At 45.3% G+C, this 27606-nt stretch overlaps 1 protein-coding gene across 2 annotated transcripts; it reads right to left on the minus strand.

Moving 5' to 3' along the window:
* Positions 1-9055: 9055 nt before the first annotated feature.
* On the minus strand, positions 9056-25423 carry LOC115124635 (amino acid transporter heavy chain SLC3A2-like). Of its 2 annotated transcripts, none has more exons than XM_065016815.1 (12): positions 25315-25423; positions 24750-24975; positions 23467-23657; positions 19876-20049; positions 19553-19644; positions 18647-18786; positions 17898-18007; positions 17662-17736; positions 17347-17477; positions 16995-17072; positions 10106-10319; positions 9056-9961 (listed from the first exon to the last, which is right to left on the minus strand). In XM_065016815.1, the coding sequence occupies exons 2-12, from the start codon at positions 24938-24940 to the stop codon at positions 9825-9827; spliced, it is 1533 nt and encodes a 510-aa protein (XP_064872887.1). In that variant the 5' UTR covers positions 24941-24975; positions 25315-25423; the 3' UTR covers positions 9056-9824. The 2 variants fall into 2 exon arrangements, with proteins under 2 accessions (XP_064872887.1, XP_064872888.1); XM_065016816.1 differs by having other exon boundaries at positions 24750-24963; positions 25315-25418.
* Between the last annotated feature and the right edge of the window lie 2183 nt (positions 25424-27606).

Here is a 27606-nt window from a genome sequence, read left to right on the forward strand (position 1 = left end):
TCTGCCTCTCTCTCCGCCTCTCTCTCCGCCCTCTCTCTCCGTCTCTCTCTCGCCTCTCTCTCTCTCCGCCTCTCTCTCCGCCTCTCTCTCTGCCTCTCTCTCTCTGCCTCTCTCTCTCTGCCTCTCTCTCCGCCTCTCTCTCGCCTCTCTCTCGCCTCTCTCCGCCTCTCTCCGTCTCTCTCTCTCCGCCTCTCTCTCCGTCTCTCTCTCCGTCTCTCTCTCCGTCTCTCTCTCAGTCTCTCTCTCTCCGCCTCTCTCCCGCCTCTCTCTCCGCCTCTCTCTCAGCCTCTCTCTCTCTCTGCCTCTCTCTCTCCGCCTCTCTCTCTCCCGTCTCTCTCTCTCAGTCTCTCTCTCTCTCCGTCTCTCTCTCTCCGCCTCTCTCTCTGCCTCTCTCTCCGCCTCTCTCTCTGCCTCTCTCTCTGCCTCTCTCTCTGCCTCTCTCTCTGCCTCTCTCTCTGCCTCTCTCTCCGTCTCTCTCTCTCTCCGTCTCTCTCCGTCTCGCTCTCTCCGCCTCTCTCTCCGCCTCTCTCTCCGTCTCTCTCTCCGTCTCTCTCTCCTCTCTCTCAGCCTCTCTCTCAGCCTCTCTCTCAGCCTCTCTCTCTCTGCCTCTCTCTCTCTGCCTCTCTCTCTCTGCCTCTCTCTCTGCCTCTCTCTCTGCCTCTCTCTCTGCCTCTCTCTCTCTGCCTCTCTCTCTCTGCCTCTCACTCTCCGTCTCACTCTCCGTCTCACTCTCCGTCTCTCTCTCTCCGCCTCTCTCTCTCCGCCTCTCTCTCTCCGCCTCTCTCTCCGCCTCTCTCTCTGCCTCTCTCTGCCTCTCTCTCCGTCTCTCTCTCTCTCCGTCTCTCTCTCTCCGTCTCGCTCTCTCCGCCTCTCTCTCTCTCTCTCTCTCTCTCTCTCTCTCTCTCCGCCTCTCTCTCCGCCTCTCTCTCCGCCTCTCTCTCCGCCTCTCTCTCCGCCCTCTCTCTCCGCCTCTCTCTCCGCCTCTCTCTCCGCCTCTCTCTCCGTCTCTCTCTCCGTCTCCGTCTCTCTCCGTCTCTGTCTCTCTCACGCTGTCTGTTGTAATTAGGTCATGTTAAGACTGTATGACTCAGAGAGATTATGCATCTCTGACAGGAAGACTCCGTTGTTACCATCTTCTATGTATTTCCTCTCTCTCTTCTTTTATTTTTCTTTCTCTGTCGAAAACAAGGTCTCAAAATATATCACACTGTCACACACAAGCATATTCTGATCGTGTCAGCTTATACACACACACACACAAAAACAAACATATCGGCTTATACACACACAAAAACAAACATATCGGCTTATACACACACAAAAACAAACATATCGGCTTATACACACACACACACAAACATATCCTTATTGTGTCGGCTTATACACACACACAGGTGTCAGGATGAAAAGGTAACAGAGACACTCCTCCATCCACCCTCAATGAAAACCACATCCTCAGGAAACATAGTTACGGTCTCCCTCCTCTCTATCTTTATCTCTCTCACTGTTGATCTATCTTTATCTCTCACTGTTCCTTCCTTCCTCTCTCTCTCTCTCTCATCCTCTCTTTCTCCTCTATTTCTCTTCTCTTTCTCTCCTCTCTTTCTCATCCTCTCTTTCTACTCTTTCTCTTCTCTCTCTCTCTCTCTCCACTCCCTCTCTCTCTCTCACTTATCCTCTCTCCCTCTCTCTCTATCTCATTCTTTCTCTCTTATCCTCTCTCTATCTCTCTTTCTTTCATTCTCTCATTATTTCTCCCTATGTAAATGTATATCGTTCTCTTCACTTACCAATTGATGTCGTCTATGTTTTTCTCTTTCTTTCTCTATTATATTAGCACACTACCACCACACATTCTCAGGCTGGTCAGTTACACATCCTACGGTTGGGTTATAGACCTACATGTGTATGTTTATAGGGGTGGGTATGTGTGTGGGAGGGCGGGTGGGTGGGGGAGCTTTGTGTCTGTCTCTGTGTGTGTGTGTGTGTGTGTGTGTGTGTGTGTGTGTGTGTGTGTGCGTGAGCGCGTGTGTGAGCGTGTGTGTGTGCGTGAGCACGTGTGTGAGCGCGTGTGTGAGTGTGTGTGTGTGAGCGCGTGTGTGAGTGTGTGTGTGAGCGCGTGTGTGTGTGTGTGTGTGTGTGTGTGTGTGTGTGTGTGTGTGTGTGAATGCGTGTGTGAGTGTAGATGAGAACCCTGTTGTTTACCGGAGTGAGGATCTCTAGGTTAGTCAGCTGACAGGAAGTCTCTACACAGACACACACACCACTCTCTACCCAAAGAGACAGAGAGAGAAGAAGGAAGACCAGGGAATCCTCCGAATGAACCCCACCCCCTCGTTCCTTCATTCCCTCATTCCTTCATTCATTCATTCATTCCCTCCTTCCTTCATTCATTCATTCCCTCCTTCCTTCATTCATTCCCTCCTTCCTTCATTCATTCCCTCCTTCCTTCATTCATTCCCTCCTTCCTTCATTCATTCCCTCCTTCCTTCATTCATTCCCTCCTTCCTTCATTCATTCCCTCCTTCATTCATTCCCTCCTTCCTTCATTCATTCCCTCCTTCCTTCATTCATTCATTCCCTCCTTCATTCCTTATTTATATCCCTCATTAAAATGCATTATTTGACATGCGTTTTTCTGGATTCTTTTGTTGTTATTCTGTCTCTCACTGTTCAAATAAACCTACCATTAAAATTATAGACTGATCATTTATTTGTCAGTGGGCAAACGTACAAAATCAGCAGGGGATCAAATACTTTTTTCCCTCACTGTATATACAAAAGTATGTGGACTCCCCTTCAAATTAGTGGATTCAGCTTTTTCAGCCGTTGCTGACAGGTGTATAAAATTGAACACGCACAGCCAGTGACTTTCATCATGCCATTATATTCATTATGTACCCATTACATACCTCTTATATACCTATTTATTGGGTCTAGCCACATCATGCTGATTTCCTATATTAATCCGAATATGTAAATATTCCATCCTAAAAACAGATGGAATTTCTTCAAATGTCTTTAGCTTACTGCCTGAACGTTTCAGTGCAGGTTTGACGGGAACCTACCGAATAAGATCACCCATCAACCCTCGACAGGTCGGCACGCCTGAAGTGACGAGGTCGGTCTTGTTTCACCCAATAAACCCCATAAACATGTAATTGACCTAATTCCTGAAAATGAATTATTTTCACAAGGTACAAAGTTATTTTTCCTCAGTACAGATTGGACGCTTGTCTAAATAACTAATTAACCAAAGGTCATGAGGGTCACGGGTAAGGTATAACCGTTGCACATTCCCTACTGAGAATTATCTTGTATTTTAATATAGTTTATATTTTATGCTGTCGTAAGACCAGTAAAAAGCTAATTTTTTTTCAGAAATATTGTGTGTCGCTGACAATAACAGATTAATTTTAAAAAGTATTGATTGGTGAAAATGGACTTACTGTCAGCCGCCGATCCAGGTAGTAACTGGTTCTCAGACTCAACCTGAAATATAGAAAAGCATTTATTTTACAATAAACATCAACGACGTGTTATCAGACACATTTGCATTTTTCTACTTCTGTGACAGTAGAGGATCTCTTTTGATGATGACAATTATCAGATAGCTTTTTTTGTTGTTACATTAACCCAACAGGACATTAACCCAACGGACATTAACCCAACAGGACATTAACCCAACAGGACATTAACCCAACGGACATTAACCCAACGGACATTAACCCAACAGGACAATAACCCAACGGACAATAACCCAACGGACAATAACCCAACGGACATTAACCCAACGGACAATAACCCAACGGACAATAACCCAACGGACAATAACCCAACGGCCAAATGCTCTATGAAATTTTGAGTGAGACATTTATCAGAGGTATGAACGCAGTGATGGAACTTAAGGATTTAGTTGACTAGTCAGCTGCACTAGTAGACTGGGATTTCAGTCAAACCCAAGTAACATTCATTGCTATATTTAAAAAGACTAAATTCCACCGTCCTGACAAGCTAGATGGACACATGCTCTTCTTACCCGGTCTGAACAGTACTAGCCTCAGGCTAGGTGGACACATGCTCTTCTTACCAGGTCTGAACAGTACTAGCCTCAGGCTAGATGGACACATGCTCTTCTTACCAGGTCTGAACAGTACTAGCCTCAGGCTAGATGGACACATGCTCTTCTTACCAGGTCTGAACAGTACTAGCCTCAGGCTAGATGGACACATGCTCTTCTTACCAGGTCTGAACAGTACTAGCCTCAGGCTAGGTGGACACATGCTCTTCTTACCAGGTCTGAACAGTACTAGCCTCAGGCTAGGTGGACACATGCTCTTCTTACCAGGTCTGAACAGTACTAGCCTCAGGCTAGGCGGATAGATTCGTTTACATCCCTTCATGCACAGCACCCAAAATATGACAAATGCGTATGAGGTCAACACCAAATACTGCAATTTCAAAATAACTATTGAACTGGCCTCTTCAAAATTCTCTACGAGTACAATTTGTGACGCGATGAGTAAACAATCTTTTCAGAATGACTACATGTCTTTCAGCAACAGTACCAGGATGGAGCAGAAGCTGGGAACGGACTGAGAAAACGGAGGACATTTAAAAGGCTTGCAGAAATATCCTTGCTTGAGGCACAGTTCAGAAATAATGTTCCCCCTCTAGAAGCCAAATAGAGAAAGACCAATAGATGGGGACGCCAGGAGAGTAGAGAATGGGATCCTAATAAAAATCTGAATGGGGTCAAAAGGTCAAAAATCACCAGATTTAAAAGCGTTAATAAATCATAACCCCTGAAAACACAGACAGGAGGAGGACTTCAAGGAGATCAGTTTCTTGCAGACGTTTTCAATTGCCAGGACATTATACGGGGATTCTTGTCATGAGTACGGCCACATGCTCTTTCAGGCCCTTGTAATCAACAAAAATATATAATTAATTTTTTGTAATTTTTTTTTAAAAATCTCCCTTGTTTTTAAAGTATAAAAATAACTAAACCAGCAGATAGTGACATGTATATAAAAGCCACAGGGTTTATCTTTGTTTTTGCCAGATGTGCAATTGGGTCAACAGCGTCAACAAAGATGCTTCTGTTCCTGCAAGTAATGACAGAATAAAATATAAAACCATCTTCGCAGCATTGCAACCTGTGACTGTATAGTCACTAATGTTCAAACTTAGACAAGGACAGAGATGCAGACTTACCATTCATCCTTTCAGCGTGATCACGGCACAGCTCTGCTACATGTGTGTGTGTGGTCTGTGTCTGTCTGTGTACGTACGTACGTGTGGGAGGGAGTTTCGTAGGAGCGGTTATGGGCCCGCTGTCGCTCTCTCAAAACCCCTGATCTCACCTCTGTGTGTGTCTGAATGAGACAAGGAGAGAGACAGAAACAGAGAGAGGGAGGTAAGGGAGAGAGAGCCCTCTGATCTCTCACACACCTCGTCATTGCGATCCTGGAACAAAATGACATGAACACACACACACACACACACACACACACAGACAGAGAACAATCCACCACAGAGAAGCGGGCCCAGACCTCGAACACAGCTCTCGGTTTGACACAGCAACATCTGGCCTCGTCTCTCTCTCCTCCATCTCTCAGTTTGACATTTACTAGCCCGTTACCAACAACTTTATTAAGAGAACACTGCTGTGGAGTGCACTCAGACACTATATATATATAAAAGTATAGCAATGGAGGTTTGTACAGCTACATCATACTGACACAGTATAATCACATTTACATTTACATTTAAGTCATTTAGCAGACGCTCTTATCCAGAGCGACTTACAATTTATCATCCAAAATACACTCAGTGGTGTAAAGTACTTAAGTAAAAAAATACTTTAAAGTACTACTTGAGCAGTTTTTTTTTGGGTGGGGGTGGTATCTGTACTTTACTATTTATTTATTTTGGCAACTTTTACTTCACTATATTCCTCAATAAAGTAATGTAATTGTTTACTCCGTACATATTAAATGCTTTGCAGTACAGAAACGGTCCAATTGACAGGCCTGTCAAGAGAACATCCCTACTGCCTCTGATCTGGAGGAATCACTAAACACAAATGCTTGTAAAGTTTAGTTTGTAAATGATGTCTTTGGACTTTAGCCCCTGGCTATCCGTAAATGTTTTTTTTTTTTTTAAATCAATAAAAAAATTGTGCTGTCTAGTTTGCTTAATTTAATATTAGGAATTTTAAATGATTCATACTTCTACTTTTGATACTTGAGTATTTTTTAAACCAAATATTTTTTACTCAAGTGGTGTTTTACTGGGTGACTTACACTTTCACTTGAGTCATTGTATATTAATTAAGATATCTTTACATTTACTCAGGTATGACAATTGGATACTTTTTCCACCACTTACTACACTACGTGGTAACAGTTTGGGTTGAATGAAATGTGAATCTATTGATGAAGATGGTGAGGATGAAAATGTTTGAAATGTGCGAGGTGTGACAGTAAGAGCAAGAGGCATGTCATGACTGTGCACCGTGGCTCAGAAGGTGGTTGGGGCTGGTTTCAGACCGCTGGGGACGGCGTGCTAACTTGGGGGCGATCTGGTTCCCGGTATCTCCTCACCCCGACGGCAAGGTATTGAGAAATAAACAAAAATCTGAAAACCGAAAAATAAAATAAAAAACATTTATAGGATACTGTTTCAGACAAGTATGAAATAAACTAAAATACTACAATATTTTTGATGGGTTTGTACAGACTAACGGCCAAGAAAGAGTGAAAGGTATAGAGGGTCTATCAATACTTTAATAAGAGAGTAGTCGTAGAGGCTATCGGTCATTTGACTCTGAAAGATGGACTCCTCCACGTAACAGGAACCTCATCACTAATCACTAGTGCCACATTGAGACGGACGCACGTGGGGGACGGACACACGTGGGGGACGGACGCACGTGGGGGACGGACGCACGTGGGGGACGGACACACGTGGGGGACGGACGCACGTGGGGGACGGACGCACGTGGGGGACGGACACACGTGGGGGACGGACACACGTGGGGGACGGACACACGTGGGGGACGGACACACGTGGGGGACGGACACACGTGGGGGACGGACGCACGTGGGGGACGGACGCACGTGGGGGACGGACGCACGTGGGGGACGAACGCACGTTGGGGCATTAATTAAAATGAGAGGTGGTTTCCCAAACACAGATGAACCCTAACCCGGGATTAAAAAGCAATTCAATGGAATATGCTTCTTAGTCCTGTCTGAGAAACGGCACATGTTTTACTATCATCACAGTCAAATATCAGCCAATATGATTTAAAAAATTACAAAAATATATAATTTACAGTATAAAAGCTGCACTAAAACACTTAAGGTATTTTACCAGATTCAAATATAATATTCATTATATATAATTTACAGTAGATATTTCACAAGAATAAAATATTGATATTTCATTTTACAGCAGATATTTTTTTTACAGATATTAAAATATATAGTCAAAATACTCAAAGGATTTAGTTGTGCTTGAAACTCAACTCAGAACTCCTGGCTAAAACAAACCCTCTTAATATTTTAAATGAATACATTATACATTCAATTGATGTGTGGGGGAGTAAACCCTAAACCTGGTAGATGGTGTTGTCGACGGTAACATGAATCGCCTACGTGTGGCTTTAGGAAAGATCACGCACAACACGACTGCACTGAATCATCCGTATTACAGCAAATAAAGGCCTGAACACGACTGCACTGAATCATCCACATTACAGCAAATACAGGCCTGAACACGACTGCACTGAATCATCCACATTACAGCAAATACAGGCCTGAACACGACTGCACTCAATCATCCACATTACAGCAAATAAAGGCCTGAACACGACTGCACTCAATCATCCACATTACTGCAAATAAAGGCCTGAACACGACTGCACTGAATCATCCGCATTACAGCAAATACAGGCCTGAACACGACTGCACTGAATCATCCGCATTACAGCAAATAAAGGCCTGAACACGACTGCACTGAATCATCCGCATTACAGCAAATACAGGCCTGAACACGACTGCGTGTATTGAACACACAAATTGCGTGCACGTGAACATACATTATATAGCACACACACACCATCAATTGGAATGAACAAACAAGAGCGTGATGTATTTATATCTTCTAACCACCTGCGTGAGGTGAGAGAGACACATTGGGCTGTTTCATGGCGTTGACATTAACACACCTGTAATGTTCTTCTGCCTGAGCTTAACGGAAAGCATGTGGCATTAGGCCAATATCACACACACACACACACACACACACACACACCGTATGCACAGCTCTGAGGCATCCAGAGATAGAACACATACACATCAGAAGAAGGAAGGAGACAAGGGTCGATGCTTGATTGTCACCAGGCAATATTACACAGGACTTTTATTTTACTCCTTTCAAGTTTTAGTCAGAACAATATCTAGCAATCTTCTCCAATACTAGCAATTTGAATAACAATTATATTCCACTGAATGGAATAAACAGATTGAAGAAAAAAAAAACATTTTTAAATTCAAACTGATATTTTCCTACTTCAACAGTTCAACAGTCATAAAACAAAATGTTTAAAAACGGAACTAAAAAGTTCCTTTAAAACGTTTTGAAACAATTGCCCCAAAAAATATTTGATCAAATCTGAACTGGAATGTTTTAACAGTTGGAAAGTCATTCTGGCCTAACATTTAATATGTTTAAGCACTAATATGTCTAAGTACTGCTGTTTATACAATATATTCCTTCTGCTTGTTTTCTGTGATCTAAAACATTCTCTGCATTCTCCCTTTGTTATGTTTAGTAGTTTCTTGTTCTAGTCCTGGTCTCTGTTCTAGTCTCTGTTCTGGTCTCTGTTCTAGTCTCTGTTCTAGTCTCTGTTCTAGTCTCTGTTCTAGTCTCTGTTCTAGTCTCTGTTCTAGTCTCTGTTCTAGTCTCTGTTCTAGTCTCTGTCTGTTCTAGTCTCTGTCTGTTCTAGTCTCTGTCTGTTCTAGTCTCTGTCTGTTCTCCTGGTCTAGTCCTGGTCTCTGTCTGTTCTAGTCCTGGTCTCTGTCTGTTCTAGTCCTGGTCTCTGTCTGTTCTAGTCCTGGTCTCTGTCTGTTCTAGTCCTGGTCTCTGTCTGTTCTAGTCTCTGTCTGTTCTAGTCTCTGTCTGTTCTAGTCTCTGTCTGTTCTAGTCTCTGTCTGTTCTAGTCTCTGTCTGTTCTAGTCTCTGTCTGTTCTAGTCTCTGTCTGTTCTAGTCTCTGTCTGTTCTAGTCTCTGTCTGTTCTAGTCTCTGTCTGTTCTAGTCTCTGTCTGTTCTAGTCCTGGTCTCTGTCTGTTCTAGTCCTGGTCTCTGTCTGTTCTAGTCCTGGTCTCTGTCTGTTCTAGTCCTGGTCTGTCTGTTCTAGTCCTGTCTCTGTCTGTTCTAGTCTCTGTCTGTTCTAGTCTCTGTCTGTTCTAGTCTCTGTCTGTTCTAGTCTCTGTCTGTTCTAGTCCTGGTCTCTGTCTGTTCTAGTCCTGGTCTCTGTCTGTTCTAGTCCTGGTCTCTGTCTGTTCTAGTCCTGGTCTCTGTCTGTTCTAGTCCTGGTCTCTGTCTGTTCTAGTCCTGGTCTCTGTCTGTTCTAGTCCTGGTCTCTGTTCTAGTCCTGGTCTCTGTTCTAGTCCTGGTCTCTGTTCTAGTCCTGGTCTCTGTTCTAGTCCTGGTCTCTGTTCTAGTCCTGGTCTAGTCCTGGTCTCTGTTCTAGTCCTGGTCTCTGTTCTAGTCCTGGTCTCTGTTCTAGTCCTGGTCTCTGTTCTAGCCCCTCCTAAGCGAAGGGGAAGGCCAATAGGACAGCCTGTCCGGGTCCCAGCAGCAGTTTATCCAGCGAGACAGAGCTGTCTGCAGCCAGGTTCTCAGGGTCAGTACTAAGCTTCACTTTAGCCTGCTCCGGGAGGCTCAGCTCTGGGAAGAGGAGGAGAAATCCTGTCAGTGTTGGAATGTAGATTTTTTTTAATCATGTTTTGACTTCTCATATGTTGTTGCGTCACTGTTTATTCATTTTGAGGATATAGTCTGGTCTCAATATGATTCAAGTGAAATAAATACCTGTGTGGTTGAGGACCATGGTTAAGGTGGCGGAGCCCCAGTTAACGGCCGTCAGGTATCGCTCGCTCTGGTCCCACAGACGCAGGAAAGCAAGGGACGCGGAGGAGGAGTGGAGGTGGAAGTAGTCCCCATGAAGGAGGGAACGTTCTTTACCCCTCAGGTCAGAGAGGGTCTTAAACCACGAACGACATGTCAGACGATGAGTCTTCTGGGCCTGGAGGGGAGAGGAGGAGGAGAGGGAGGGGAGAGGAGGAGAAGAGGGAGGGGAGAGGAGGAGAAGAGGGAGGGGAGAGAGGAGAAGAGGAGAGGAGGGGAGAGGAGGGAGGAGGAGGAGGAGAGGGAGGGGAGAGGAGGAGGAGAGGGAGGGGAGAGGAGAGGGGAGGAGAGGGAGGGGAGAGGAGGGAGGAGGGGAGAGGGAGAGGAGGAGAGAGAGGAGGAGGGAGGGAGGAGGGAGGGAGGGGAGGGAGGAGGAGGGAGGGAGGGGAGAGGAGAGGAGGAGAGGGAGGGAGAGAGGGGAGAGGGAGGAGGAGGAGGAGAGGAGAGGGAGGAGAGAGGGAGAGGAGAGGGAGGGAGGGGAGAGGAGGAGGAGGAGGGAGGAGGAGAGGGAGGAGGAGGAGTGGGAGGGGAGGAGGAGGAGTGGAGAGGAGGAGGAGAGGAGGGAGAGGAGAGGGAGGGGAGAGGAGGAGGAGAGGGAGGGAGGGGAGGGGAGAGAGGGAGGGAGGGGAGAGGAGGAAGAGAGGGAGGGGAGAGGAGGTGGAGAGGGAGGGGAGAGGGAGGGGGAGAGGGAGGGGAGAGGGAGGGGAGAGGGAGGGGAGAGGGAGGGGAGAGGAGGAGGAGAGGGAGGGGAGGGGAGAGGGAGGAGGAGAGGAGGGGAGGGGAGAGGAGGAGGAGGAGGGAGAGGAGAGGAGGAGGAGGGAGAGGGAGGGAGGGGAGGGAGGGGGAGAGGGAGGGGAGAGGAGGAGTAGAGGGAGAGGAGGGGAGGGAGGAGGGAGAGGGAGGGGAGGGGAGGAGGAGAGGGAGGGGAGGGAAGAGGAGAGGAGGGGAGAGGAGGAGGAGAGGGAGGGAGGGGAGAGGAGGAGGAGAGGGAGGGAGGGGAGAGGAGGAGGAGAGGGAGGGGAGAGGAGGGAGGAGGGAGAGGGAGGGAGGAGAGGGAGAGAGGGGAGGAGGAGGAGGAGGGAGAGGGGAGGGAGGAGAGAGGAGGGGAGAGGGAGGGAGGGGAGAGGAGGAGAGGGAGGGAGAGGAGGAGGAGAGGGAGGAGGGAGAGGGAGGAGGAGGGAGGGGAGAGGAGAGGAGGAGGGAGGGAGAGGAGGAGGAGAGGGAGGGGAGAGGAGGAGGAGAGGGAGGGAGGGGGAGGAGGAGAGGGAGGGAGGGGAGAGGAGGAGGAGAGGGAGGGAGGGAGAGGAGGAGAGAGGGAGGGAGGGAGAGGAGGAGAGGGAGGGAGGGGAGAGGAGGGAGGAGAGGAGGGGAGAGGAGGGGGAGAGAGGGAGGGGAGAGGGAGGAGGGAGAGGGAGGGGAGAGGGAGGGGAGAGGGAGGGGGAGAGGGAGGGGAGAGGGAGGAGGAGAGGGAGGGGAGAGGAGGGGGAGGGGAGAGGGGAGGAGGGGGAGGGGAGGAGGAGGAGGGGAGGGAGGGAGGGAGGGGGAGAGGGAGGGGGAGGGAGGGGGAGGGAGAGGAGGGGGAGAGGGAGGGGGAGAGGGAGGGGAGAGGAGGAGTAGAGGGAGAGGAGGGGAGGGAGGAGGAGAGGGAGGGAGGGGAGGAGGAGAGGGAGGGGAGGGAAGAGGAGAGGGAGGGGAGGAGGAGGGAGGGAGGGAGGGGAGAGGAGGAGGAGAGGGAGGGAGGGGAGAGGAGGAGGAGAGGGAGGGAGGGGAGAGGAGGAGGAGGAGGGAGGGGAGAGGAGAAGGAGGGGAGAGGGAGAGAGGAGGAGGAGGGAGGGGGGAGGGAGGGAGGAGAGAGGGAGGGGAGAGGGAGGGAGGGGAGAGGAGGAGGAGAGGGAGGGAGGGAGAGGAGGAGGAGGGAGGGAGGGGAGAGGAGGAGGAGAGGGAGAGGAGGAGGAGGAGAGGGAGGGGAGAGGAGGAGGAGAGGGAGGGAGAGGGGGAGGAGAGGGAGGGAGAGGGGAGGAGGAGAGGGAGGGAGGGGAGAGGAGGAGGAGAGGGAGGGAGGGAGAGGAGAGAGGGAGGGAGGGGAGAGGAGGAAGAGAGGGAGGGGAGAGGAGGGGAGAGGGAGGGGAGAGGGAGGGGGAGAGGGAGGGGAGAGGGAGGGGAGAGGGAGAGGGAGGGGAGAGAAGGAGGAGAGGGAGGGAGGGGAGAGGGAGGAGGAGAGGGAGGGGAGAGGAGGGGGAGGGGAGGAGAGGAGGAGGGGGAGGGGAGAGGAGGAGGAGAGGGAGGAGAGGGAGAGGGAGAGGGAGGGAGGGGGGAGGGAGGGAGGGGGAGAGGGAGGGGGAGAGGGAGGGGGAGAGGGAGGGGAGAGGAGGAGGGAGGGAGAGGAGGGGAGGGAGGAGGAGAGGGAGGGGAGGGAGGAGGAGAGGGAGGGGAGGGGGAGAGGGAGGGAGGGGAGGAGGAGAGGGAGGGGAGGGAAGAGGAGAGGGAGGGGAGAGGAGGAGAGGGAGGGAGGGGAGAGGAGGAGGAGAGGGAGGGAGGGGAGAGGAGGAGGAGAGGGAGGGAGGGGAGAGGAGGAGGAGAGGGAGGGAGGGGAGAGGAGGAGGAGAGGGAGGGAGGGGAGGGAAGAGGAGAGGGGGGGAGAGATTACATAATGATGTAATGTTTAGTGATGAGGAGGATGACTCCACTCAGCGGGGTGTGTACACCACACTATACTATACCACACTATACTACACTACACTACACTATACTACACTACACCATACTTTACTACACTACACTATACTACACTACACTACACCATACTTTACTACACTACACTATACTATACTACACCACACTATACTACACTATACTACACTACACCATACTTTACTACACTACACTACACTACACCATACTTTACTACACTACACTACACTATACTACACCACACTATACTACACTACACCATACTTTACTACACTATACTATACTTTACTACACTACACCATACTACACCACACTATACTACACTATACTACACTACACCATACTTTACTACACTACACTATACTACACCACACTAAACTACACTATACTACACTACACCATACTTTACTACACTATACTACACTACACCATACTTTACTATACTATACCATAATTTACTGTACCATACCATACTGTACCATACCAATAATATACCATACTATACCATACCAGACTATACTATACCATACTATACTATACTATACCATACCAGACTATACCATACTACACCTTACTATACTATACTATACCATACTATACCATACCAGACTATACCATACTACACCATATTGTACCTTACTATACCATACTATACCTTACTATACTATACCATACCATACTGTACCATACCTTACTATACTATACTATACCATACCATACTATACTATACCATACTACACCTTACTATACTATACCATACTATACCATACCTATACTATACCATACTATACCATACTACACCTTACTATACTATACCATACTGTACCATACCATACTATACCATACTATACCATACTATACCTTACTATACTATACCATACCATACCTTACTATACTATACCTTACTATACTATACCATACCATACTGTACCATACCATACTATACTATACCATACTATACTATACTATACCATACTACACCTTACTATACTATACCATACTGTACCATACCTTACTATACTATACCATACTATACCTTACTATACTATACCATACCATACCTTACTATAATATACCATACTATACTATACCATACTACACCTTACTATACTATACCATACCATACTGTACCATACCTTACTATACTATACCATACTATACTATACCATACTACACCTTACTATACTATACCATACTGTACCATACCATACTATACCATACTATACTATACCATACTACACCTTACTATACTATACCAATCCATACCTTACTATACCATACTATACCATACTACACCTTACTATACCATACCATACTGTACCATACCATACTATACTATACCTTACTATACCATATTGTACCTTACTATACTATACCATACCATACTATACCATACCATACTATACCATACTATACCATACCTTACTATACCATACCTTACTATACCATACTATACCATACCTTACTATACCATACCATACTATACCATACTGTACCATACTATACTATACCATACGATACTATACCATACTATACCATACCTTACTATACCATACTGTACCATACCATACTATACCATACCATACTATACCATACTGTACCATACCATACTATACCATACCATACTATACCATACTATACCATACTACCATACTATACCATACTGTACTATACCATACTATACCATACCATACCATACTATATACTATACCATACTGTACCATACTATACTATACCATACTATACCTTACTATACCATACCATACTATACCATACTATACTATACCATTCTATACCATACCTTACTATACCATACTATACTATACCTTACTATACCATACCATACTATTCCATACTATACCATACTATACTATACCATACTGTACCATACCTTACTATACCATACTATACCATACTGTACCATACTGTACCTTACTATACTATACCTTACTATACCATACTGTACCATACCTTACTATACCATACTGTAACTTACTATACTATACTATACCTTACTATACCATACTGTACCTTACTATACTATACTATACCATACTGTACCTTACTATACTATACCTTACTATACCATACTATACCATACTATACTATACCATACTATACCATACCATACTACACCATACTGTACCTTACTATACCATACCTTACTATACCATACTATACCTTACTATACCATACTGTACCTTACTATACTATACTATACCTTACTATACCATACTATACCTTACTATACTATACCTTACTATACCATACTATACCTTACTATACTATACCATACTATACCATACTATACCTTACTATACCATACCATACTATACCTTACTATACCATACTATACCATACTATACCATACTATACCATACTATACCATACCATACCTTACTATACCATACTATACCATACCATACTATACCATACAATACTATACCTTACTATACTATACCATACTATACCTTACTATACTACTATACCTTACTATACCTTACTATACTATACCATACCTTACTATACCAGACTATACCTTACTATACTATACCATACTATACCATACTATACCTTACTATACCTTACTATACCATACTATACCTTACTATACCTTACTATACCTTACTATACTATACCATACTACTATACCTTACTATACCATTACTATACCATACCTTACTACACACAGAGAGAATTAGGGGGGGGAGAGCTAGGAGGGGGATACTAGGTACTAGTACCATAGTTAGTGCAGGTTGTTAGTGCAGGTTGCAGTCAATGTAGGTCACGTGTCAGTTGCTAGTGAAGGTTGCTAGTCAATGTTGCTAGTGCACACAGGTTGCTAGAGAATTGCTAGCTCAATGTTGCTAGTGCAGGTAGTTAGTGCAGGTTGCTAGTCAATGTTGCTAGTGCAGGTTGCGCTAGAGGAGGGGGAGTCAATGTTGCTAGTGCAGGTAGTTAGTGAGGTTGCTAGCAATGTTGCTAGTGAGGTTGGTCAATGTTGCTAGTGCAGGTTGCTAGTTAGAGGCAGGTTGCTAGTGAGGTTGCTAGTCAATGTTGCTAGTGCAGGTAGTTAGTGCAGGTTGTTAGTGCAGGTTGCTAGTCAATGTTGCTAGTGCAGGTAGTTAGTGCAGGTTGTTAGTGCAGGTTGCTAGTGCAGGTTGCTAGTGCTGGTTGCTAGTCAATGTTGCTAGTGGGTTGCTAGTGTTGAAGTGTTGCTGGAGGTCAATGTTGCTAGTGCAGGTAGTTAGTGCAGGTAGTTAGTGCAGGTTGCTAGTGCAGGTTGCTAGTGCTGGTTGCTAGTGAAGGTTGCTAGTCAATGTTGCTAGTGCAGGTAGTTAGTGCAGGTTGCTAGTCAATGTTGCTAGTGCAGGTTGCTAGTCAATGTTGCTAGTGCAGGTAGTTAGTGCAGGTTGCTAGTCAATGTTGCTAGTGCTGGTTGCTAGTATAGGTTGCTAGTCAATGTTGCTAGTACAGGTTGCTAGTCAATGTTGCTAGCGCAGGTAGTTAGTGCAGGTTGCTAGTCAATGTTGCTAGTGCAGGTAGTTAGTGCAGGTTGCTAGTCAATGTTGCTAGTGCAGGTAGTTAGTGCAGGTTGTTGGTCAATGTTGCTAGTGCTGGTTGCTAGTGCAGGTTGCTAGTCAATGTTGCTAGTGCAGGTTGCTAGTCAATGTTGCTAGTGCAGGTTGCTAGTGGAGGTTGCTAGTCAATGTTGCTAGTCAATGTTGCTAGTGCAGGTTGCTAGTTCTGGTTGCTAGTGCAGGTTGCTAGTCAATGTTGGTTGCTAGTCAATGTTGCTAGTGCAGGTTGCTAGTCAATGTTGCTAGTGCAGGTTGCTAGTGCTGGTTGCTAGTCAATGTTGCTAGTGCAGGTTGCTAGTCAATGTTGCTAGTGCAGGTTGCTAGTGCAACAGTTACCTGTACTACACTGCTACCACTAGAGGGAGGTATAACCAACAGTTACCTGTACTACACTGCTACCACTAGAGGGAGGTATAACCAACAGTTACCTGTACTACACTGCTACCACTAGAGGGAGGTATAACCAACAGTTACCTGTACTACACTGCTACCACTAGAGGGAGGTATAACCACGTCAGTACCTCGGCTGTCTCGTTCTTCACAGCTCCTTCAGCAACCTCTTCCTCAGTGTCCCACAGCATCTTAGGAGAGGTGGAGCCCTGAGAACGAGAGAGAGAGAGAGAGAGAGAGAAGACCAGGAAGTGTTCTGTAAATATTACCGAGGTGGTAAAAAGGTATCAGTTCTCTCTGATGCTTGATATAGTTTTTCCCCCCCACATTGTTAATCAACACACTTGTAAATTTCACTCGTTTTCCGTTGCCAACAGGTTTTTTTCTTTCCCCCTACGGTTTGCACAAATGAATAGACCCGTGTGTCCAAATGGTTCTCCTCCAATCAGCAGGTTTCTCCTGTCTACCATCATAGCTCCTCACCTGGTCCACGAGCCCCAACTCATCTCCGTAGTTGAAGACAGGTGTTCCAGGCAGTGTGAAAAGCATGAGTTGGTAAAGTCGTACCAGTTCTGGTTTCTCCACCACTGAAGCCAGATGGTTCCCCAAACTGCCTGTTTTGGGGGGGGTTAAAACAAAAGATCTATTTTAAAGTTGTATTTTGTGGTTTGCTCAAACTAATACTTCTAAATACCATTCTCTCTCTTACCTCCTAGCCCCCCCCCCCCCCCAGGGCTAAATACCATTCTCTCTCTTACGTCCTGGCCCCCCAGGGCTAAATACCATTCTCTCTCTTACCTCCTAGCCCCCAGGCTAAAGAGCTCTGTTTCTGGGTAGACACCAGGCCGTGGATGGACTTCGCTCTCTCGATACCTGCAAGTTACACACAGGTTGGGAACATCTCAAATTACAGACTAATATTTCCTTATTTTAACCTGAACAACAGGGACTTTGTCTTATCCTTTGTCCTAATTATTTTAAGGTAACATTCACTTGTTTGTCTTGTTTGAAGTGTATTATAAATGTTCAGTTACCGGAGTTTGCCTTGTTAAGGACATCAGACAGTATCAGATCCACACCAGAAGAGTTGAGAAGTTGAGAGACGGCAGAGTAGTCCTGACCATCAACGACTCCTATTAGAGCTCTAGAGAGAGAGAGAGAGCAGGGAGAGAGGGGGAGGGGGAGAGAGAAAAAGGGAGAGAGGGAGAAGGAGAGAGGGAGAGAAGGAGAGAGAGAGAAAAAGGGAGAGAGGGAGAAGGAGAGAGGGAGAGAAGGAGAGAGGGAGAGCAGGGAGAGAGGAGAGAGGGAGCAGGGAGAGAGGGAGGGGGAGAGGGAGGGGGAGAGAAAAAGAGAGAGAAAAAGGGAGAGAGGGAGAGAGGGAGAAGGAGGGAGAGAGGGAGAGAGAGAGAGAGAGGGAGAGAGAGGGAGAGAGAGGGAGAGAGAGGGAGAGAGAGGGAGAGGGAGAGAGAGAGGAGAGAGAGCGAGGGGTTTAGAATGTCCAGAGAGGGTTCTGTAGTACTGGCCTACTGCAGTATCACCAATTGACCACCAGGAGGCAGAAAGAACATAGCCTCAAGGCCACTGCATGTGGTTCTCTGTTCCCCCAAACTTTATTGAGCTGTGATCCAACTACAGCCTTTCAGACTATCAGTAACCCTCGTCTCTCTCCTGACCCCAGAAATAATCAAAACAACATGTCTGGACTAAGCTATGACCCAGACGGAATCAAGTCCTGCCTGCCTGCCTGTCTCTGTCCAGCTGCTGTGTGACTTAATATAGTTACCTCTTCTTCACGTCCACCTCCGTCCTGTTGCCCTGGACGACATCCTGGAACTTGGACCAATCAGAAGAGGCGCTGGCAGCAGCGAGGCCGGACACCTGCACCCCGTCCACGCCCATCTCCAGCCAGTGTTCAGCAGCATCCTGGAGAATGTATTCATTATATCACACGCATTTCAAACACAGAAGAGTTGCACATTTTACTACGACAGGAGAGGTTGGTTACTACACATAAACAGACCAGAGACACGCAGAGAGACAAGAGATAATGAAGGGTTTTCATTTAAACACACAGAGAGACTAGAGATAATGAAGAGTATTCATTTAAACACACAGAGAGACTAGAGATAATGAAGGGTATTCATTTAAACACAAAGAGAGACTAGAGATAATGAAGAGTATTAATTTAAACACACAGAGAGACTAGAGATATTTTTCATTTAAACACACAGAGAGACTAGAGATAATGAAGAGTATTCATTTAAACACACAGAGAGACTAGAGATAATGAAGAGTATGCATTTAAACACACAGAGACTAGAGATAATGAAGAGTATTCATTTAAACACACAGAGAGACTAGAGATAATGAAGAGTATTCATTTAAACACACAGAGAGACTAGAGATAATGAAGGGTATTCATTTAAACACACAGAGAGACTAGAGATAATGAAGAGTATTCATTTAAACACACAGAGAGACTAGAGATAATGAAGGGTATTCATTTAAACACACAGAGAGACTAGAGATAATGAAGAGTATTCATTTAAACACACAAAGAGACTAGAGATAATGAAGAGTATTCATTTAAACACACAGAGACAGACTGGAGGACAGAAGAGATAATGGTATTCAGAATCTCTCTCTCTCTCACACACACACACACACACACACACACACACAGTCTCACCCTGAGTTTGTCCAGTACTTTAGGTAAGTGGTCAGGACTGAACCAGGGGTCAGCTCCAGGGTTAGGGGTCAGATTCAACACCACAGAGATACCTGACAGAAGGAGGTAAATAAGAGGGCTTCGGTCAGGAGGAGATCATTAAAAAGGTCAACCAAGGTGTAGAGTACTTCCAGCGTTTTATTCAGACCCCAAGGCCCCATTGTGATTCTACTGTCAGCTGAAACGGGTCAAGCAGAGTCCGGCCTCAGATCAGAGACAGACGGCCGTCTCTATTAACGAGATCAAGTCTTCAGTCAGCCCAATGGGTCAAACAGATCACTTACCCTTCTTATGGGCCTTGTCCAGCAAAACCAGCAGGTCCTGGTCAGTTCCTACCCCGGGGTCCATAGAGACCAGGTCTAAGGTGTCTGCTTGGTCCTGCTGGACAGTGTGAAGAGGCCCCAGAACCAGGCCCTTCACCTTCAATTGGTTCAGACTGTCCAGTACCTCAACTACACCTGGAGAGAGAGAGGGAGGGAGAGAAAATAGAGATTGTCAGGAGGGAGATGGTGAATGACAGAAAGGTAAAGGAGTAGAGAGAAGGGGGAAAGGGAGAGAAAATAGAGATTGTCAGGAGGGAGAGGGTGAATGACAGAAAGGTAAAGGAGTAGAGAGAAGGGGGAAAGGGAGAGAAAATAGAGATTGTCAGGAGGGAGAGGGTGAATGACAGAAAGGTAAAGGAGTAGAGAGAAGGGGGAAAGGGAGAGAAAATAGAGATTGTCAGGAGGGAGAGGGTGAATGACAGAAAGGTAAAGGAGTAGAGAGAAGGGGGAAAGGGAGAGGGTGGTGGGATAGGTGAGAGGGCAGAAACATGACAAAAGAGGAAAGTTTTAAAAAGTGGTAGGTTGAACATCTCTCCTTCAGTTGGTGTGATGGGAAAACAGAACAAAAAGACCAGTCACCTTCGTGTGTGTGTGTGTGAGTGTGAGTGAGAAAAGAGAAGAATTGTCTGAGTCGACAATCAGTTTGCTGTTAGCCAAAACATTAGGATGGGGAAACAGGTTTCTCTTCCTTTCCGTTGAGCATATTACTTGTCTGTTCTATCAGAAAGGGGAAGGGAGTGTTTTAGACCAAACTGAGTCAGACAGCTGTCAGAAGGCTAGAGACCACAAGGCCCCGGTCTTCCACCTTGTGATGGAACTTCCCCAGTGTTTAAACAATGCATCTTTCCCACAATGCATATTTCCCCACAATGGCCAGAAGATGTAACATGTGGTTCCCAAGACACCATTCGATAAGAGCATTGTTGAGGCATGGGGGTGGCAGGTAGCCTAGTGGTTAGAGCGTTGGACTAGTAACCGAAAGGTTGCAAGTTCGAATCCCCGAGTTGACAAGGTACAAATCTGTCGTTCTGCCCCCTGAACAAGGTAGTTAACCCACTGTTCCTAGACCAGCTAACCCACTGTTCCTAGACCAGTTAACCCACTGTTCCTAGACCAGTTAACCCACTGTTCCTAGACCAGTTAACCCACTGTTCCTAGACCAGTTAACCCACTGTTCCTAGACCAGTGAACCCACTGTTCCTAGACCAGTTAACCCACTGTTCCTAGACCAGTTAACCCACTGTTCCTAGGCCAGTTAACCCACTGTTCCTAGACCAGTGAACCCACTGTTCCTAGACCAATTAACCCACTGTTCCTAGACCAATTAACCCACTGTTCCTAGACCAGTTAACCCACTGTTTCTAGGCCGTCATTGAAAATAAGAATTTGTTCTTTAACCGACTTGTCTAGTTAAATAAAGGTTCAATTTTTTTTTTTAAATGTTTAAAATGTGTCGATACTGATAGGATCGAAAGGCAGTGGCTGCTCTCAGGTCAGCTTTCGTCATTCAAATCTTTTCCTTAAAATGTAAATTATTCCACAATACTGACCACGGATCAGCTCCTAGAGAGATAGTGTCACCTATTGGCAGCTTACACTATAATAACGCACTAACTCTAGATTTGGCACACCATTACATATATACACATCAGGAAATATATACACATCAGAAATATATACACATCAGGAAATATATACACACATCAGGACATATATACACATCAGGACATATATACACATCAGGAAATATATTAAGGCAAAAAGGATTGACGGTAGGTAGCCATAATAGCTAAATAAAACTCAATTGAATGGACATGACATTAGGCTGATTTATGTAAATGCAGTCGTCTCGGGTTTTCATCTTGAAACATATTGTTTTCCTTGCAAAGACACTGGCAACTTCGCATTTGTAGTCAACTTCATCGTGAAGTTCTCAGCGGTCACCACAGACAAATAAACATCTGGATTCTTTGTTTAACAGAGATGTCGTGTGTAATAAAGTAGAAAACACATCCAACTACACGTCCAACTACACGTCCAACTACACGTCCAACTACAGGTCCAACTACAGGTCCAACTACACATCCATCCAACTACACATCCATCCAACTACACATCCATCCAACTACACGTCCAACTACACGTCCAACTACACGTCCAACTACACGTCCAACTACACATCCATCCAACTACACATCCATCCAACTACACGTCCAACTACACGTCCAACTACATGTCCAACTACACATCCATCCAACTACACGTCCAACTACACGTCCAACTACACATCCAACTACACGTCCAACTACACGTCCAACTACACATCCAACTACACATCCAACTACACATCCATCCAACTACACATCCATCCAACTACAGTCCATCCAACTACACAGCCAACTACATGCTCCAACTACACGATTAACTACATTAAGAACTACCATCAACTACACGTCATGAACTACACGTCCAAGACACTGACCTCTGTTCAACCAGTGGACTGATGGGTGGTTAAAGACATAAATACCTGGCAGCCCTGTTTCTGAGGATCTACTAAATTACCCAGCTGTGTTCTGATGTAAATACCCAGCGTTTTAGGTCTGGCGATAAACCCAGCGTTTCTGAGGTGATCTACTAAATTACCCAGCTGTGTTATGATGTCCTGTTTTATCTGGCAGAAAGGACCCAGCGTTTCACAAGTATGATCAACTTTAGTAACGATGGTTTCTGGCAAAGGAGCTCAAAGATTTACTACATGCCCTAAGCAGGTTCTAACTGTTTTAACTGGCAGCACCCTAAGATACTTCTGGGAAACCAGGCGCTGGGCAGTCTGGAGTCATGAGACGGTCGCAAGACACTCAGCCTCTGTTCATTTCCTTTAATTTGACTCTAATGTGGTGGTTAAAGACATCAAGGTCAGAGATCTGGCAGAGAGGACCCTGGTTCCACCAGTATGATCTACTACATTACCCATAATGCTGTGTGTATGATGTCCTGTTTTATCTGGCAGAGAGGACCCTGGTTCCACCAGTATGATCTACTACATTACCCATAATGCTGTGTGTATGATGTCCTGTTTTAACTGGCAGAGAGGACCCTGGTTCCACCAGTATGATCTACTACATTACCCATAATGCTGTGTGTATGATGTCCTGTTTTATCTGGCAGAGAGGACCCTGGTTCCACCAGTATGATCTACTACATTACCCATAATGCTGTGTGTATGATGTCCTGTTTTAACTGGCAGAGAGGACCCTGGTTCCACCAGTATGATCTACTACATTACCCATAATGCTGTGTGTATGATGTCCTGTTTAATCTGGCAGAGAGGACCCTGGTTCCACCAGTATGATCTACTACATTACCCATAATGCTGTGTGTATGATGTCCTGTTTTATCTGGCACAGAGGACCCTGGTTCCACCAGTATGATCTACTACATTACCCATAATGCTGTGTGTATGATGTCCTGTTTTATCTGGCAGAGAGGACCCTGGTTCCACCAGTATGATCTACTACATTACCCATAATGCTGTGTGTATGAATACCTCACCTTTGATTCCCTTGTCGTGGTTGAAGGCGTCCAGGTCAGCGATCTGATAGAGAGGACCCTGATTCCACCAGTTCATCTCAGGTATGGGTTTACACCTGGGGGCCTGGACGATGATCACTATGGCCCCAGCCAGCATCCCCACCCAGCCCAACCAAAACAAGACCAGGAGCACCCAGCGTGTCCTCACCCACCTGGAGGGAAGAGAGAGGAGGAGGAGAGGGGAGGAAATAGGGTCAAATAAGTTTCAATTGTATACTGAACAAAAAATATAAACATAGTGTTGGTCTTATTTTCCATGAGCTGAAATACGAGTCCAGACATTTTCCATGAGCTGAAATACGAGTCCAGACATTTTCCATGAGCTGAAATACGAGTCCAGACATTTTCCATGAGCTGAAATACGAGTCCAGACATTTTCCATGAGCTGAAATACGAGTCCAGACATTTTCCATAGGAACAAAAAGATTATTTCTCTCAAATGTTGTGCATAAATCTGTTTACATTCCTGTTAAGTGAGCATTTCTCCTTTGCCAATTACGCTGATTAAACAGCCTAATTATTACACAGTTGCACCTTGTGCTGGAGACAAAAGGCCACTAAAATGTGCAGTTTTGTCACACAACACAATGCCACAGATGTCTCAAGTTTTGAGGGAGCGTCCAATCGGCATGCTGACTGCAGGAATGTCCACCAGAGCTGTTGCCAGAGAATTGACTGTTCATTTCACAACCATAAGCCGCCTCTCCAACGTCGTTTTAGATCATTGGTCAGTACGTCCAACCGACCTCACAACCGCAGATCACATGTAACCACGCCAACCCAGGACCTCCACATCCAGCTTCTTCACCTGCAGGATTGTCTGAGGTGGTGAAAGGGGAGGGGGTTGCTGTGGTTTGGTCTGTATTAAAGCCCTTTTGTGGGGAAAACCTCATTCTGATTGGCTGGGCCTGGCTCCCCAGTGGTCGGGCCTGGCTCCCAAGTGGTCAGACCTGGCTCCCCAGTGGGTGGGCCTTGGGAGGGTGTAGGCTTTGCCCCTGCCCAGTCATGTGAAATCCATAGATTAGGGCCTAATGAATTTCCTTCAATTGTTTGATTTTCTTTTATGAACTGTAACTTAATATAATCTTTTAAATTGTTGTATGTTCCATTTATATTTTTGTTCAATATACATAACTACATTGTATATTAAGTTAATTGATTTCTAGCAACATTAAGTTGAATTTTTAGATAGTTACCGGGTTTTTTTTAAGTATAAGATAACAACAACCAACCCCCTAACTTACCCGGGTGTGCCAGCGACTTTCATGAGCTCTTCCTTCGACAGCCCGGTAAATTTAACATCCTCCTCCGGTACCTTCTGCTTCAAGTTTCCGTTTTTCTCAGCCCCCGGTCCGTCGCCGGTCATCGGTAGTTTCTCCTGGTCCAACTCATTCAACTCAACATCCTTCATATCGACCTCGGTGTCCTTACTCATGTTCGGGAAGGTTTTCTTTTTGCCTGTAGAAAAGACTGAGTAGTGTCGACATTATTTTAGTCAAGTTCACCTTCAATTAAATAGAAACGGTGTGCATATCCCCCGAATGAAGGACACAAAGTAGGCTACACTTCCCCAACCTTAGTCTCAAAGACGTTCATATCCATTTTAAATACTTTTTTTCCGACAAAACAAAATGCAGTTTTTTTTTTGTTGCTTTCCTGACAAATGTTAATTTGTGAAAAGTAGCCAACTCAATTCATTTTTATATTGTCGTGATTTATCTGTAGGGCGGCCACAGTACCTATGTAAATGGTTTTGTTAATAAACTAAACGAACTAGTCAGTTGATGATAATGGCGTCCGTATTATTACCTGCTTAGAAAATAGACTCCGTTGAGTTAGCACCAGGCAGGTATATGTCTACTTCCAGCCACTTGTTCCGACCACTCTCCCCACTGTCTAATGTCTTACAGCGTCACAGACTCACGTTTATTTATAAGGTCGCGTCTCCGCCCACAATTTAAGGACACACCAATAGGAACCTTGAAAGTAGAGTTTACCGTTTGATTGGCGTACCGCATCACACTTTAAAACACCCTTCCGCGTGACTTGGTTGGAATGTAATCGGAGCAAGCCGCAGGAGCTGGATATTTGAGCCCCTTTCAACAATTTTGGAATCAGAGAAAATTGTGAGAAAAACACGACGAAGAAACTCATATGAAGTTGTGAAGTTACAAGACAAGACAGTACACCCTTTGAATCTTAGGCATTTTGTATGGCCCGCGGTGATTTTAACATGGAAATATTGGTTCGGCAAACTCAATTAAAAAAGGTTATTTATGTGTAACGAAACCAGTACACCCCACTGGCTACACAACAATACCAGAAATTAGCTTTGAGCCACACACGTGAACGTTATAACATTTTGGTTATGATCAGTTAATGGCTACTTCCCATAATCTTAACTCTTACTGCGCTGAAGACCAAGGGAGTCCAACACACTTGTGTAAAGCAAACTCTTAGCCGCAGGAAGCAGGGGTAAATGGGGGTGCTGGAATAATGTTGTCAAAATTAGAAAATAAAAATATTATATTCCCCAAAGTATCCTACTGTCTGAACAGACATTTAAAAAATATATATATATATATTATATAAATACTACACCAGAGAGAATAATTTAACTTCACACTTTAATAGAATTGCAATGGATTATATTGTATTACAAGCATTTAGTCGGGAAGGCCGCAACACGTACAGCAAATATTGGAGAGCTTGTTGCCATAGAGATACTCCATAGAATGATTTTGGAACCTCTAACCCTGGCGCAGAATGGGAACAGCCATCTATGCATTATAGTTACAGTAGTTATAGTTACAGTAGTTATAGTTACAGTTGAAGTCGGAAGTGTACATACACTTAGGTTGGAGTCATTAAAACTCGTTTTTCAACCACTCCACAAATTTCTTGTCAACAAACTATAGTTTTGTCCAATTTGTAAGTCGCTCTGGATAAGAGCGTCTGCTAAATGACTTAAATGTAAATGTAAATGTAATGTTTTGGCAAGTCGGTTAGGACATCTACTTTGTGCACGACACAAGTCATTTTTCCAACAATTTTTAAATGCAGATTATTTCACTTATAATTCACTGTATCACAATTCCAGTGGGTCAGAAGTTTACATACACTAAGTTGACTGTGCCTTTAAACAGCTTAGAACATTTCAGAAAATGATGTCATGGCTTTTAGAAGCTTCTGATAGGCTAATTGACATAATTTGAGTCAATTGGAGGTGTACCTGTGGATGTAATTCAAGGCCTACCTTCAAACTCAGTGCCTCTTTTCTTGACATCATAGGAAAATCAAAAGAAATCAGCCAAGACCTCAGAAATAAAATTGTAGACCTCCACAAGCCTGGTTTATCGTTGGGAGCAATTTCCAAACGCCTGAAGGTACCACGTTCATCTGTACAAACAATAGTACCCAAGCATAAACACCATGGGATCACGCTGCCATCATACCGCTCAGGAAGGAGACGCATTCTGCCTCCTAGAGATGGGAACACCGGGTGGCGCCCCTAGAGGGGGAAGTACTGTCAAGCCTGCTCCCTCTCCCCTTCTCTGGCGCTCTCTGGCGCCAGGCAGCCTATCATTACGCACACCTGTCACCATCGTTATGCGCATCAGTGCTTCGTGGGACACACCTGGACTCTATTACCTTATTGATTGCCTCCCCAATATCTGTCACTTCCTCAGTTTGATCCCCCGTGTCTGCATTGATGTCGTTTTGTTCCAACTGTCCAGATGCTGTCCTTGTTTTGTTGTCCATTATTTATAAAATATTCACTCCCTGTACGTCTCGTCTCCCAGTGTCTGTTCTCACACAGGAAGAGTTAGCTCATCGGTGAACTCTCAACCTTCTGGCCCATAACCCTGCGTGGCATCTACTGTGCCACAAAAGCATAGTGGCAAAGTCGATATTCACGTTTATAAACACAGGGTCGCTACAGTTTTTGTTATTTGTGGTTGTAAACATTATTTTGAGTTAATTCTACAATGGCCGAGGCAATTGTTTTTTTTATGCCAACTCAAGTTGGCCCAGTACAGCTACAACATCAGGTTATTATCACAATACCCAGTACAGCTACAACATCAGGTTATTATCACA

Source organism: Oncorhynchus nerka, unplaced genomic scaffold (genome assembly GCF_034236695.1).
Source record: "Oncorhynchus nerka isolate Pitt River unplaced genomic scaffold, Oner_Uvic_2.0 unplaced_scaffold_419___fragment_1, whole genome shotgun sequence".
NCBI lineage: Eukaryota > Metazoa > Chordata > Actinopteri > Salmoniformes > Salmonidae > Oncorhynchus > Oncorhynchus nerka.